The sequence below is a fragment of the Mustela erminea genome, chromosome 4 (genome assembly GCF_009829155.1).
Source record: "Mustela erminea isolate mMusErm1 chromosome 4, mMusErm1.Pri, whole genome shotgun sequence".
NCBI lineage: Eukaryota > Metazoa > Chordata > Mammalia > Carnivora > Mustelidae > Mustela > Mustela erminea.
The window spans coordinates 71,424,178-71,440,244 of record NC_045617.1 but is presented as its reverse complement, the minus strand read 5'-3'; the positions used below and the strand labels follow the sequence as shown (position 1 = coordinate 71,440,244).

At 36.2% G+C, this 16,067-nt stretch overlaps 1 protein-coding gene across 5 annotated transcripts in view; it reads left to right on the top strand.

Annotated features, from left to right (window-relative positions):
- The window catches only part of LOC116588466 (laminin subunit alpha-2), a 640,912-nt gene that overhangs the window by 526,375 nt on the left and 98,470 nt on the right, over positions 1-16,067 (top strand). For all 5 annotated transcript variants that reach the window (XM_032339558.1, XM_032339559.1, XM_032339557.1 and 2 more), the window contains one exon: positions 13,505-13,607. In XM_032339558.1, the coding sequence (XP_032195449.1) occupies positions 13,505-13,607 (103 nt within the window). The remainder of the gene's footprint in view (positions 1-13,504; positions 13,608-16,067) is intronic.

Here is a 16,067-nt window from a genome sequence, read left to right as displayed (position 1 = left end):
AGAAATAAGCCCTGAAAAATCAGTTGCTTACCACAATCCAAATTTCTGTCTCATATCCTACCCAGTGTGTCAGAAAACCCTTCTCTGTCTCATAGCTACACCATACCTTGGAGCCTCTGAGGCAGGAAAGAGAAAGACAAAAGAGACGTGCCTGCTCTTCCCTGCCTTGGCCTGGACTGTATCTGGTCTGTTGATCAAGAATAGTCACATACCTCCATCTAACTGTAAGAGACACTGGGAAAAATAGGCACATAGAATTTTTGATGAGCATTAACTGTCTCTGTTTCAAGTTACCTTCATAATAAATGCAAACATTAAAATTACTAGTTAGATGACAATAATATTTATATTGTTTTAAAAATGTTGGACAAATGCAGCCATCAATATATGGTGTATATAAAATATACCACTAACTCTAAGGATACAGAGGACTGAAAAAGAAGGGAGGCCAAGAGATAAACCAGGCTAACACTAATCAGAAGAAAGCTGGTATACTAATATTAAATAATAAAAATAGGCTTTATATATTTTTTAAAAGAATTATGAGAGATACTATCATCACAATTTAATAAAAGGATCAAGTTAGCAGGAAGATTTAAAAAAAATTGAACCCACAGAGATATAACTACAAAGCCTAAGAATGAATAAAGGCAAATATCAGAATGAGGAAATCAACATATCTATAATAATAAAGGAAAATTTTGTCATTTCTCTCTTAAAAATTGGTAGGTCAAGTGAAGAGATATAAGGGTGCAGATATGGAAAGTACACTACACAAGTCTCCGTTAATGGTCTTCTAGAACTCTGTATCGAATAGATAATTCTATATGCCCCATTAGATAAAAGAATCATGAATCTTAAAAAAAAAAAAAAGAGCACCATGAACTAGATCACAAAGCAAGTATAAGTAAATCCCAACACTCCAATAGCACCTAGATTGTAGTCTCTGATTGCAGTGCAATAAAATTTAAAAAATTATGCTTATTGTTCCCCAAAAGTGTTTTAAATAAAAATCACACTTTAAAGTAATTCATGGGTCAAAGAAAAATATAGCTTGAAATTACAAGAACAAAATATGTTGTAACAAAATGGAAATAAAACTACGCATCACATCCAGTGGCACTAAAAAGGCAAGTGGAAGTTTGAAATGCAGTTATTAGGAAAGGGTGAGAACTGAACCCAATTATCTAAAGTTTCTGCTCAAGAAGTTCAAAATAATATAGAAAGAAAGGAATAAAAATAAAAGCAGAAATTAACAGCCTAAGGAAAATATTATTAGGAAGCTGATTCTTAGAGTAAGAAGGAAGAACAGGACTAAGTAAGCAGAGTTCAAGCATTACTTACACATATGGACAGGATTAGGAATGAAGAGTGGACATAATAAGAGAGGTAATATAGATTTAATATGGGTATACTCAAATATATGAGCAACTTTTTAAAAATAAATTTGAGTGCTTGATGAAGTGGAAAATAAATTTAAATGTACTCAGAAAGAGTAAACCTGAGTAGAAGTCTAGTCATTCAATGAGTTGAGTCAGTTGTTAATCTACCCATAACAAAATAATAATGTCTACCAAAATTTCAAGGATTCAATATCCAAAACATTCTACAGAACAGAAAAACAAATATTCCCTGGCTTATTTTATGAGTCTGATATAATCTTGATGTCAGAATGCCGTACGAGACAGGATCAGAAAGCAAAACTGTAAGTCAATCAAAAATAGAGATATGAAACTTTAAATAAAATATTATCAAACCAAGTCCAAATCTATATTTTTAAAGATTTTGACAAATGCGTAAAAACTTAATATTATTCAAATATGGATGATGGGGATACAGGTATCTATATTAATTTCTATTCCTATCAGTATAATTAAATTATTTCCTACTTAAGTATCTTAACTAAAATGAAAGAGGAAATTGAACATCAGTTCTGCAGGAGGAGCTGCCCTGAAAAATATAAAGAAAGTGGTTCTTAAAGGTTCCCGGAAATGAAAGAAGCAACCCTCACCCTTCACACCAACAAGAGGTCTTACATTTCTCCCTTTCTTTTAAAATTCATGATGCATGCATATTTTATTTCCTTTTAAATTGAAAAGAGAAGCAGGAAATTTCAAGCAACAATCAATCCCCTGACCTAACTTTGCTCACCTCTAAACTCACACCCCCAGGGACAATCATTGCTAAATCTTCCAACGATTTCTTCTCCTTCTCTCTCTCTTGGTATTATCATTATCATGCTATCATGTGATTTATTACTTTAGGGCATTATCTGTTTTCATTCTCATGACTGACTTTCATCCTCTGCCTAACCTGTGGTTTTTGAGCTGAGCTATCTTCAGGTTTTACATGCCTCCTTCCTGGCTTCTCCACTCCTGAGTCAGTTGAGGACCCAGTGACTGCAGTGGGTCGAAAGGGAGTAAATGTCTAATGACCCATGCTGATGTGGTGAGGGAGGCGTGTCTATCCTGCTAAAGTGAAGATTCCTCTGCTAAAGTCACACACTTTCTCTTACCTCCTTTTCTTTACATCATATTTTGAATTCCCTCCATCTCCCCTGCACAGTTTTTCCTTTTATCTAGTCTCTTGGTACTGTTTTCTGAAAACAGTATCCTTTGCTCAGAATTCAGGTGTTAATTTTTTTTTTCTTTTTCAAAATTTTATTTAAATTCAAGGTTGTTCACCTATGGCGTAGTTTTCGTCTCAGAAGTAGAACTGAGTGAAAGTTCAGATTTTAAACAAGTAATTTCTATGTCTGAGGAGTCTTTTGTTCTCTTCCTCGATTTTACTTCCTCGTGGGAGGGGTATGATTGAGGGTCTCCCCTCACCCATGCAGCAGGTGGAAGAGTCAGAAGAAGTCATTCCCAATGGGTGAGATACACCAGGCCACATGGTGTGGTTAGCAGTAAGCAGGCCAGTTCCCATGCCCCGATGTGCAAATCTTTGGGTCAGACGCAGTCCTCACAGCCCCAAGATCCCTGGGCTTTGGAAGCTTTCTAGTTTCTCTGATTGCCCTCTGCTGTGCACGGTGAACTCCCACGCTATTTCACTGTGATGTTTTGGTTTTTTCCTACTTGCTTTTTCCAGAAAACAATGTTCCCAGAATTAAAATGTAAGCTCATAGTAGACCCCCTAGTGGACAGAAAGGTGTAGCGCCACAGCTGGCCCCCTGAGTATTTTGCTCTTCACTATTTCTTACCCAGTATCCCGTGATTTTCATACAGGTAACACCCGGTACACAGGAGCTGCTCACTAAATGCAGGTTGTCAACCCTCCCATCTCCAAACACTAATGTCAGAAATCTAGAATGGCCAGAGTGCGTCGGAGTTTCAGAATTCACAAGATATTGGTATGGTCACGAGATGTAGGAAAGTTGAAGAGAGGAGACTATTGCAAAGGAAAAATAAAATTACTTTCTTTCCCTATTTAGTTTGAGATAATGTCTGAATATCTGTTTGAATGTACATGTCATGTGGGACTTTTTTTAATGGGTTGGAATTAGGTTCTACTGGTGTGCTAGAATTTCTCAATAAGGCTGGGGAAAAAGATAGCAGGATACAATTGGGGAATTAGAAGATCTGCCTTCAAATTGAGTGCTTTGTAGGATCTATTCTGACCCACCCCCTGACTTGATTCTTATGGTAAATATAGTCCATAGAGCCCAAATCCTTTCATGTGATTTAATATTTTATCTCCAAATATGTAAGATCATTGCTTACTCCTCATTGACCTACTTATGGTACTTATAAGCTACTTAGCCACTTATGAGCTACTTAGCCACATTTTACATTTTCTCTTTAAATTTTTAAAAATTGTTACCATATATTTAATGTACTTAAGGTGTAAATAGCATTACAAAACACAACACACAGAGTAGCCAGAGATAATTATAATTCTTACCTGTCCACAAACTAGCAATAATCATTACATGTTTTCATTTGTTATGATAGTAAAAATAATGCATTGACTTTTACCTAGATAATTTATTTTCCTTTATTAAACGTTTTACTTTCTTTCCTACTATTATTCTGTCCTTTAATATTATTAATATTATTCCTAATAATTTCTTCTTATTTATTAGTTTTTGAGTCCTTATAGTAGCAAGATTCCTTGACATTATTGCTATTGGTGTATAAATCATAAGGGTAAACACTATGAATCTTGCAATAGTATGATTAAACATTAAGGGATTTCTAATGAGTATTTGTTTAGAAATGTGGTCATATCTTCTCTTCAGTCTGTCTTATTTAGTATTTGCTTTGTATAATTGGATGAACTAAAATACATAAAGAATAGTTGCGAGGTCATTTTTTAGTTTTTATTTTCTCCATAAAGGACTGTGCAAATATTAGCAGAGTACATATTGCATTCCAAAGGCTCAATAAAATGTGGTGTTAGTCAAGTCATACACTTTAAATCACATTTTTTTGTGATTTTGTATTTTATTGTATCAGCCACTGTTTTCAAGTCATTCACATAGTCATTTTAACTTCTTATTAATACCTACAATCATTGGGGGTGCCTGGGTGACTCAGTCGGTTAAGTGTCTTCCTTTGGCTCTGGTCATGATCCCAGGGTTCTGGGATAGAGCCTCATGTCAGGTTCCCTGCTCAGCAGGGAGTCTTCTTCTCCCTCTGCCTCTGCCATTCCCCTGGTCTCTCTCTGGTCCTATCTCTCTGTCAAATGAATAAATAAAATCTTTTAAAAATATACCTACAATAATTGGAATTTAAATTTTATATCCATGTAGTATTAATGGGAAAATAACATAAGCTCGTAATTGTATGACAATTAAATCTGCCGATAAGATTGGTGAACATATTTTCTCCATCAGCAGTTCAGCAACTTATCTAACAACTGAGTGATTCACACAATAGCAAATACGAAAAAGTCAGTGAGAATCAAAGTCACCTAGAAAACTATTGAGTCAGTATGTAAAATGAGTATTCATTAAGCTACCCTGATTTTAGTGATTCTCTATGTATATGATATGCTCATTGGAGTCGATAATTTAAAAAAAATAGATTAGAAACAAAAAAACAAACTTCTGTTTTATGACCCAGCTTTAGACATATTAAAAATTTAGGGCATAAAATGTTAAAAATCAAAGGGTTTGTATCATCAGTCCAAAACATGGCAACTCCTTTGGGGGGATGCTATGAGGCAACGTATGTGAGAATTATTTTCATTCAAGACAGTTGTGCTCTCAGACTCACCTTTTAGGATTTCCACCTATAAGTGCAGTTATCAAGAGGTAAAATGGCCATGCTGGATTGGACTTTGGACATTAACTGGAAAAAAAAAAATTAGGTCCTCTGAGCATGTTCTCCAACTCCATAGATGCTTCTCTATTGCCTTGACTCCAAATCAAGATTTCTTCTACTTTCTGCTCATTCTGCCCCCATCAGCTTGTTCACTTCCTGCCTCCTTGCAGTAGGCTAGTGGTACCCACAGGTGCTGGGGCAGTGACTGTCAGGCTGTAACTGGTGAAAATCTATTCTCACTTAGTCATATATTTTTAAATTCTCTCTTGATTGTCCTACTCAGTGTTCTCATCAAGCTGAAATTTCCTAATCACAAATTCTAAACTTGAAATTTTGAGGATTCCTATTTCATCCCAGTCTCCTCTGTATGCTCACTGGCTGTCAGACTTCTGCAGAGATTCATCTAATCTCGTTCCCATCTTAGGGCACAGTGTGCGAACTACAGAGTGTGTCAGGATCTACAGCCTTTCCACAGATTTTGGACCAAGGCCATCTCCCTGGGTTGTTTGTTCCTCGCTTTTTATTTACTATTTCATTTTAATATCCTGTAGTATTTTAAAAATATAGGTCCTATTAAAATAGCTTTAAAATCAATGAATAGTGATTTCCTTATTTTAAAATAATGATTTTTAAATTGTCACAAAAGCAGTTCTTAGCTGTTACAGAAAAGTGGAAAATACAAACAAAAGGAGAAAATATAAAATGTGCATAAGCCCACCAAACAGAAATTTTCACTTTTATAATATTGTTTATCTGCACGAACTTTTTCCTGTGCAAACAGCTTTTTTGCAAATGGATAATTTTTACATAACTGTTTTGTAGCTTAACATATAATTGTATCTAATTATTATCACATGTACATTTTTTCAGTATTCTCAAAAATTACATCTTTTACAATGTGTATAGGATTAGATTCCACCATTTCTTCTGAAAATTCGTTTTATGAGAGTAAGAAATTTCTCCCTGATTTTTAACAACAGTCTCACATACCTGAATATAAATTTCTTCTGATAAACACCTCATACAAACACATTACATCTAATCACCAGCCCCTATATGTGTCCCTGCACATTCTGAACCATTTTCTTTATTAAAAAAATATTTAAACTTAAAATCTTTTAGCTTATGTAATATCTTTGCACAGTATCTCCTTTAGAGATATGCAGGACTTATCTTTTAAAATAAATTATTTCGTAAAGAGGGAACAATGGAATAAGTCATAAACCATGCTGATAAATTTTCAATTACATATCTAACAAATAAAAACAAAAGCAAAAAGAAATATTCTACATCTGTCCTTAGAGCCCAGTCTTTCAAATGAATTCAGAAATTCTGTCTCTGATAAACTAGTTATTTGAGGACCATTTAGAAAAGTAATAAAAGTATAATATAGAAGGTAATATAGGGCGCCTGGGTGGCTCAGTGGGTTAAGCCGCTGCCTTCGGCTCAGGTCATGATCTCAGAGTCCTGGGATCGAGTCCCGCATCGGGCTCTCTGCTCAGCGGAGAGCCTGCTTCCCTCTCTCTCTCTCTGCCTGCCTCTCCATCTACTTGTGATTTCTCTCTGTCAAATAAATAAATAAAATCTTTAAAAAAAAAAAAAAGAAGGTAATATAAACAATAAGTTCTGTAATGCCTTTTTTTTTAAGATTTTATTTATTTATTTGACAGGGCACACAAGCAGGGGGAGCAGCAGACAGAGGGAGAGGGAGTGAAGATGTAGGCTCCCTACAGAGCAGGAAGTCCTGATGCAGGACTTGATCCCAGGACCCTGGGATCAAGACTTGAGCCAAAGGCAGACATTTGACCAACTGGGCCACCTGGGTGCCCCTAAACAATAGCTTTTAAATTTGCTTTTTTATATAATAAATCACTGGGAAACAGGTAGACCATCCTGATAAGCTTAACTTCAGGTCTCATTTCACATCTTCTTCTCCTAATAGATCTTCCTCTGACAATAAAACACTGTCATATTTCCATGCTCCATTATGGTAGCAACCAATTTCTTCTTTTTTTTTTTTTAATTTAATTTTTTTTTCAGTGTTCCAAGATTCATTGTTTATGCAGCACACCCAGTGCTCCATGCAATACATGCCTTTCTTAATTCACCAGAATCACCCATTCCCCCATCTCCTTCCCCTCTAAAACCCTCAGTTTGTTTCTCAGAGTCCACAGGCTCTCACAGTTCATCTCCCCTCTGATCTCCCCACTTCACTTTTCCTATCCTTCTCCTAATGTCCTCCATGTTATTCCTTATGTTCCACAAGTGAAACCGTATGATAATTGACTCTCTCTGCTTGACTTATTTCACTTAACATAATCTCTTCCAGTCCCGTCCATGTTGATACAAAAGCTGGGTATTCATCCTTTCTGATGGCTGAGTAATATTCCATTGTATATATAGACCACATCTTCTTTATCCATTTGTCTGTTGAAGGGCATTTTGGCTCTTTCCACAGTTTGGCTATTGTGGACATTGCTGCTGTGAACACTGGGGTGCATGTGCCCCTTCTTTTCACTACATCTGTGTCTTTGGGGTAAATTCCCAGTAGTGCTATTGCAGGGTCATAGGGGAGCCCTACTTTTTATTTTTTGAGGAATCTCCACACTGTTTTCCAAAATGGCTGCACCAACTTGCATTCCCACCAACAGTGTAAGAGGGTTCCCCTTTCTCCACATCCTCTCTAACATTTGTTGTTTCCTGACTTGTTAATCTTCGCCATTCTAACCAGTATAAGGTGATATCTCAGTGTGGTTTTGATTTGAATTTCCCGGATGGCTAATGATGATGAACATTTTTTCATGTGTCTGCTAGCCATTTGTATGTCTTCATTGGAGAAATGTCTGTTCATGTCTTCTGCCCATTTTTTGACACGATTATATTTTTGGGGTGTTGAGTTTGAGGAGTTCTTTATAGATCTTGGATATCAGCCCTTTGTCTGTACTGTCACTTGCAAATATCTTCTCCCATTCCGTGGGATTGTTTTGTCTGTTCTTCACAGTTCAGTGGGGAAGGCAGACTATCTCCATCTTTGGATAATCAGAGCTTACTTTGGTGCTTAAGACAGCTAAAAACTTTTGTTGGCTAAATCAATCAATTCCTTCATCTATTCATCAGTGACATACTTTAACAAGATTTACTGTGAATATATAGCAAATAGTAGAAAGGTGAGTCTAACATGTACTAAAAGCTAATTAAATGCCCAGCCCTCTGTAAAATCTTTGTAGACTTTATCATTTCATTTTTTTCTGTATCTTTCCTTCTCTAAAAATATCTTAAATTATATCATATTTTCTATAAATAATTAATAAAAACCTACAGCAGCCTATGTATAATATTTTATTGTGTATGATATATTTTCATAAACATTTTTACATAATTTATATATACACAGAAAGAACTTATTATTTATAAAAATACAGTTTCTAAAAAGCAAGAAACAACATATCTTGCAACTCTAAGAACCTCATTTATATTTCACATATGCCATAGACACAGCTCAGAAACTCAGATGCGATGCTTATGAATATGTATGAAGTATAATTAGCTTGGAAAGTGCTGCTTCATCACCTGTCCTGATATTGTTGATGTGCTTCGGTGACTCACTAAGCAAAGCTGGAAAGGAACTCTGCAAATTCCAATGAGTTGAAACAGTTCCATTCATCCATAACGTGTTAGTAGTTTTCATTCTGTTATCATATGAAAGGCTGGTCTTTTAAACCTGGGTTGTGGATATACTGTTTATGACTGACAGTTATATGTCATCAGCCCTATACTTCAATATTTTGGATGCCTCTTGGAACACTGAAAACTGTCTATTCCTCCACATCCCTTGAACGCAAACCTCTCATTTCCACTGCCCTCGCCTGAAATGACAACTCTCTTTTTTCTAGCTTATACGATTATAATAGTATAATGAGTATCTCCTTTTTCTCCCACACACCTGCCCATTCATCTTCCTGGACTAAAGCGCTGTCCATACAGTCTTACTCAGAAGCTTTCAATGGTTCCATATTTTATATTGCCCAGTGTTTTTAGCCTGACATTCAAGTTTTCCAGAAATTGACTCTAACCTACATAATAGCCTTAGTTCTTCATACTGCCCTTCATAAACTGTACAGTCCTTTACAACTGAAATACTTGTTCTGTTCTCCACGCATCAAAATTTCCTGCCTCCTTAGGGCACTGTGTGGCTCAGTCTGTTGAGCATCCAACTCTTGATTTCAACTTGGGTCGTGATCTCAGGGTCCGGGGATCAAGTCCCATGTCAGACTCCACGCTTGGTGGGGAGTCTGCTAGAGGAATCTCTCCCTCTCCCTTTGCCCCTCCCACAACTTGTGCTCTCTGGCTTTCTCTCTCTCAAATAAATAATAAATAAATTTTAAGAAAAATTTTCTTGCATCCTTGCCTTTCCTTTCTTTACCCGAGCAAGAAATGGTTGAACAAAAATCCAGGAAGAGGGGCACCTGGGTGGCTCAGTGGGTTGGGGCCTCTGCCTTCGGCTCATCATGATCCCAGGGTCCTGGGATCAAGCCCCACATCAGGCTCTCTGCTCTGCGGGGAGCCTGATTCCACCTCTTTCTCTCTGCCTGCCTCTCCACCTACTTGAGATCTCTGCCTGTCGTATTAATAAATAAAATCTTAAAAAAAAAATCCAGGAAGAAATCACTGACTTCCTGAAAAGTAGGAAAGACTAGATGCTTGGGAGCAAAAGAGAGGACATTCATAAATGCAAAAAGATGGGAAATTAGAAGCAGGAAGTCTGTCAGGAGATGGACTTCAGTTAGGGGTTATTCATGTTGTAGTATAAAGGTGCCAAGGTCCAATGGAAGATCAATAAGTTGGTAATCAGACTAATCAGAAAAAAGTCAATATCCAGTATCCAGTATCAGGAATAAAAGAGGTAAAAGCAGTACAATTTCTGTATACAATAAAGAATTTTAAAAGGTAGAGAATTATTAATGACTTTATGCCAGAAATTCAACAATTTGAATGAAATGGACAGCCTTTGAAAATTTCCAAATACCAAAACTCACAAAAAAATAACTTGAATGCCCATTAAAGAATTGAATTTGTGCTTAAAAATCCTTTGTGTATACACACACACAAACACACACACATTCAGCCCCAGTCAATTTCACTGGTGAATTCCATGAAACATTTAAGAAAGAAGTAATAAATTCTTCAGAGAATTGAAGAGAAGAAAATATGTCCCACCTCATTCTATCATTCTATGAGGCCTGTATCACTCTAATACAAATGGAAGATATTATGAAAGAAAATTATAGATCAATATCTCTCGGAGATGTGAAAATTCTTGACAAAATCATTACAGATCAAATCTAACCATTTATTAAGATAAGCTACAAACTAGGGGAATGTATTTGCAAATTACATGTCTGATAAAGGATTTGTATCCAAATTATGCACAAATACCTTTTAAAATTTAGTAACCACAAACAAATAAAAATTGGGCAAAAGATTTAAACAGATGGAAAATAAGCACATGAAGAGGTGCTCAAGATTGTCACAAAGAAACTGCAAATTAAAACCAAAATGTTACACACACCTATTAGCAAGTATAAATTTTAAAAGACTGACTACATCAAGTACTACAAGAATGTAGGAAAACATAATTCCCCTACACTCTTGGGGACAATTGAAAGTAGCACAAATAATTTAGAAAACAAGTTGGTAGTTTCTTAAAAAACGTAAACATACTACTATATCATCTAGCCACTCCACTTCTAGGTGTTCACTCCAGTAGAAAATGAAGGCATATGTTTATCTAAAGATTTATACATACATACACCTTCAACTCAGTTTCAAATGGTCAGTGCTGGAGATGACCCAAATGTCCATCAAGAGGTGAATGAGTAGATTGGGACATATCCATTTAATTTAAAAAGGACCACATATTGATAACAAGCACAATGTGGACAAAGGTTGAAATAATTATGCTGAGTGGAAAAAAAAAAAACAGACAAAAAAGAGAACTAGATGAGCCCATTTATATAAGATTTTCTAAAATGCAAATTAATATTGATGGAAAGAGGAGCAGTGTTTGCGTAGAGATACAAGGCAGGGTGGAAGGGAGAAATTAAAAAGAAATGAAGAGTTCCTCGATCTTGATTGTCTTGATGGTTTCATGGGTGTCTATATGTCAAAACTTACCAAATTATAAATTTTAAATATGTGAAGCTTACTTATACCTCAATAAAACTGTTGGAAAGTGTAAAAAGGCAGATAAAAAAATTAATATTGGCCACCATTGTCCATAGTGCCGCAATTTCCCTGCATCAGACTTCAGCCTCTTTCCATGTTGTCGGACCCTTTTTCCTCTTTTCCCCTCACTTCATTTGATTATTTTTTTCCTTGCATCAAATCAACTTTCTCTCCCTCCTTTACCCCCATGACTCACTTTGCATATCCAAGATTAGCTTTAAAATTGTGGTTGTTAAATGCTTGCCAGTTTATATTCTTATAGAAAGACATTCACATCTCAAGGCTGTGGGAAAAGCTGTTTTTCTTTCTTCCTTCCCTCCCTCCCTTCCTTCCTTGCCCATCTTTGCCTAATTTCACCTGGTGCTCTGAGTGACCCGTATCACTGTAGTGACTCAGGATCATCAATACCAACATTAATTATTTTACTGCAATAACATTGGCATCTACTGAAATCTACTTGACCCCTATCCAAATTGATCTGGACTCCTGAGCTTTACAATTTTTTCTCACCTGATTGCTTCTCCTTCCTCATTGTAAGATTGTCAGCTATCACTTCTGCTGTTTTCAAGCGCCTATTTAGAGACCTTTGCCCTTCTGTCTTTGTAACTTCCTTCCTCTGATTGGTTTTGATCCAGAAAACCTGTAACCAAGAGAGCAAGAATGGTGTTTAGATTTGGAACAGCTAGAACCTGAGTAGATAACTAAGGCTTGTTTGTTTGTTTGTTTGTTTGTTTTTAATAAGGTACACTGCATTTGTGCCACTTATACTGATATTCTTCCCCCGCAAATGACACTTTGTGTTGTTAGTATATCTAATTTCCAAAGGAAACTGTAGGAATAAAAATTTCTTGTTCTCAGTTGAAGAAACTGTTCATTTTCCATAGAATGATTTTCCAGGGTAGTCAGCTTTTTTTGCAAATGCTAGCTATATATGCACAATGTCCCTTTTTATTTATGTAGATGTTTCCAATATGTCCTTTTGTAGATATCTTAATATTACATAATCAATCTGTTCTGTGAACAGTAGAGCTGTTACTATAACACCTGAAAGTAAATTTCACCACAACAGTCACAGATTTTATGATCTTTCCTAGTTTAATGCACAAATAATGTGACTGATAAAAAATAATGTGACAGAGGCTTTGCAGGTGTCATTTGGAGAGTTATGTCTGGGATAACCTGAATTCAGCTTTATAACTTGAACAGTAGGTTTAGCATTCTCTAGCTCTTCTTGCACCTGAAATAATTTTTCCAATTTAAACTTAACACATAAGATCCTATTTGATTTATCTCTTGGTATCAATGTATTATGTGATGATTGCTGGAAAGCAAACACTATTAAAATGGATCACGGGACATTAAGTTAAATGATCCCTTTCCCATATCATTCTTCTATCTTTGTGTCACCTTTTTTAATCCAAACCCCAACAGATGCACCTTTGCTAGGAGATGATTGTAGCTCTGAGGTTGTTATTTGCCTCCATACTTGGAGACATGTTTTCAAAAGGAGCGATGTTCTTCCTCATTGGAAGAGGACAGTAACTGTTCCTCTACTTATCACACAACTCAAGTAAAATGTGCTTAGGGATAAAGTCAGTAGATGTGTTCAGTTCTTAATTTGCTTGACCGTTCTCCAGCATTCAATACGGACCAACTCTGTCTTTGCAACACTGCCAGTCATCATGCTTTGAGCCACTTCTGTATCTCTTGGCTTCCATGATATCAAGCTTTCCTGCATTCTCCTTGCCCTCTAGAGTCTCAGTTATCTTGCCAGTGCCTCTTTCTCTACCTGCTCCTTAAACGTTGAGATTCCTAAGGTTTCTGTTCTAGTTCTTCTTCTTTCCCAATAAACAGTCTCCTGACTTAGTCACCAGTATGTGCTGATAATTTATAGCTACGTCTGTAGCCCAGAATGCTTTCCTGAAGGTAAGCTCTTTACACCAGCTGCCCACCAGATATATCTGCTCCATAATTCTGTGGGTTTTGATATGTGACACTTCTTTTTCCGTCCACAGGCAACAGGTCCTCAAGGTTCACTAAGGGAAGGTGCCAAAGGCTCTCTTCAGAAAAGCTTTGGGGTCCTTAATGAAGCCAAGAAGTTGGCAAATGCCGTAAAAGGTTAGTGTCACCTCACTTTGTTATTATTTTCATAACTGATTGTCATTCTATTTGGTAGGATATTTTATTACACTATTGGAAAATTGGAATCATTTCACTAGGGTTTTTATGATGCTTTTTATTATTGGGATTTAATGCAAGTAAACTATTTCACCAGTTTTATGACATTTTGTCATCCCATCTCATTTTGCATTGGGTAATATTTCATAATTTTTAGACCTAATTTATATAACATCATTTCTCTTATAGCTAAAGTACAGTGACTTTAAATTAAAGTATAATGAGTTTTTAAGGGTACCAAACCCCACTTGTTTTGGCTTCAGAAATGACAGTCACAAAGTAATGAATTAGGCAGATATAGTATAAATGTCCTTATGAAATTTTCAATTTGTTAGTGGTCACATTTTCTGAAAAGTTTTCACAGTTTTTAAATACATTTTTCTTGTATTTTCTTCCTAATTCAATCATCAAAGTGCATAAAATATCTACTCTAATCCATTACAGGTTTTACATTAAAAATGTATTACTCACTATAGCTGCTCTCTAGGTGTTATTATATTTATTATTTCATTCAAATATCTCCTGTTTCTCTCTGCAGCTTCACTCCTTACCATTTTCTGGTTTGCATCCATCTCCCCAAACTTCCTAAAATATTCATGGTCCTTCCAAAACATACTACTACTATTCCAAGCCTCCATATTTCAGAGTGTTAACCCTTCTCTTTGGAATGCCTCTTCATCTTTCATTCTTTTTGATATAATTACCTTTTAGCAGACCTTCAAGGTTAAGCTCAGATGTCATCTTCTCCAGGAACCTCGACACCGCATCTGAACTACATGCCCTTTCTCACTGCCTGCCTTTCTCACAGACTTGTCCAACTGCAAGCCTGTACTTAGATTCCATCTTCTGGAGGACAGATACACAGTCTTCTTCTTCTTTTTTTTTTTTTTTTTAAGATTTTATTTATTTATTTGACAGACAGAGATCACAAGGAGGCAGAGAGAGGAAGGGAAGCAGGCTCCCTGCAAAGCAGAGAACCTGATGCTCTAGATCCCAGGACACTGGGATCATGACCTGAGCCAAAAGCAGAGGCTTTAACCCACTAGCCACCCAGGCGCCCATGGTCTTCTTTTTAGCTTTGTTTTTCTAGGGTCTAATTTCACAGGGACTGGCTCAAATCAGGCAAGAAGAGTATTTTTGAGAAGAATGGAATGATATGGGTCTTTACTAACTTCAGAAAGAAAAGAAGTTTTATAAACATTTATATTTGTCATGCTTTATCTGTGGTCTCTAATAGAAGCTGATGGGAAATTACTACTACCGTTGTCCATGTGATGGTATTTGGATAGTAAAATGCTTTGGACTGTGTGTCACAGGAGGAAAAAAGAAAAAAAAAAAAAACCCTTGTGTACACAATTTTGTGCAGGAGCTTGCTCTTATTCTAAACTGAAGAGTCACTGTAGAGTCAAAACCTATCTTCCTCCTGGGCAAGTTGAGTTGATCCCATTACTTTGGGGCCACTTCTTCCCATCTGGTATCTTTGCCCAGAGCTAGGAAGGATTAAGGTGAGGTGAGTGAGGTTAGGTTGTACAAGCACAGGGTTAGTCCTGTTTTATTTAAAAGTTTACTATTTTGTTCATCATTGATCTTTTTTTAATGTACTTTAATTTTTTTTAAATACTGCATTAAAATATTTTTGATTATTATTTCAGTGCCCCTTTAAATTTTATACCCGAGGTGAAGGCCTGAGTCAACTCATCTCACTCCTTGCTCTGCCCTCAACTCTGTTTCCCCAAAAATACTGGCATTATAAAAATGGAGAAAGAATTCCATTTTCAGAGATTTTTTTTTTCCCCAAGAAAAAAAGAAATCTAAAGACAGTCCTAGTGGAAAGGGTTAGGAGACAGAAACGTTCATTAGTTTAAATGTCTTTTTTTGTACTTCAGGTAGTACATTATTTGAAGTAATGAAAACCCACAAACTACTCAAGTAATAATTTCTCCAAAAATCCAAGCCAAGGCTCTGACGGAGATGGCAATGTTTTCTTGCTACATTATGACATTCCCCTGATTTGTGGCCAATTACACAAGTTATAAAATGGCTGTTAATCAGGGAAATGCCATATATTACCACCAGGATCTGCTGAAATAGGCCCTACAGAGCAAAACTCTTGACAGCAGCTATTAAAATAGAGATTTAGTCATTTCCCTTTCTTTGGTGCCTGGAGTTAGAAGGAATAAAAATGGTGAGGCCAGTCTTCCCTCCATATTTCTAATTTGTTATTTGGTGCAATTCAGTATAATCTGGTGAGTTCAAGCTTTAGTCATGAATGACTTAGTGCTGCTCCCTGCCAGTTTTATACTGTCCTTGCCTTGAGGGAGTCTGAACTTGCCAGGAGCAATTTGTTTTGCTTTTTAATTTTTGAGCATACATTTGTTAAAAGTCAATTCACCCTTGTAT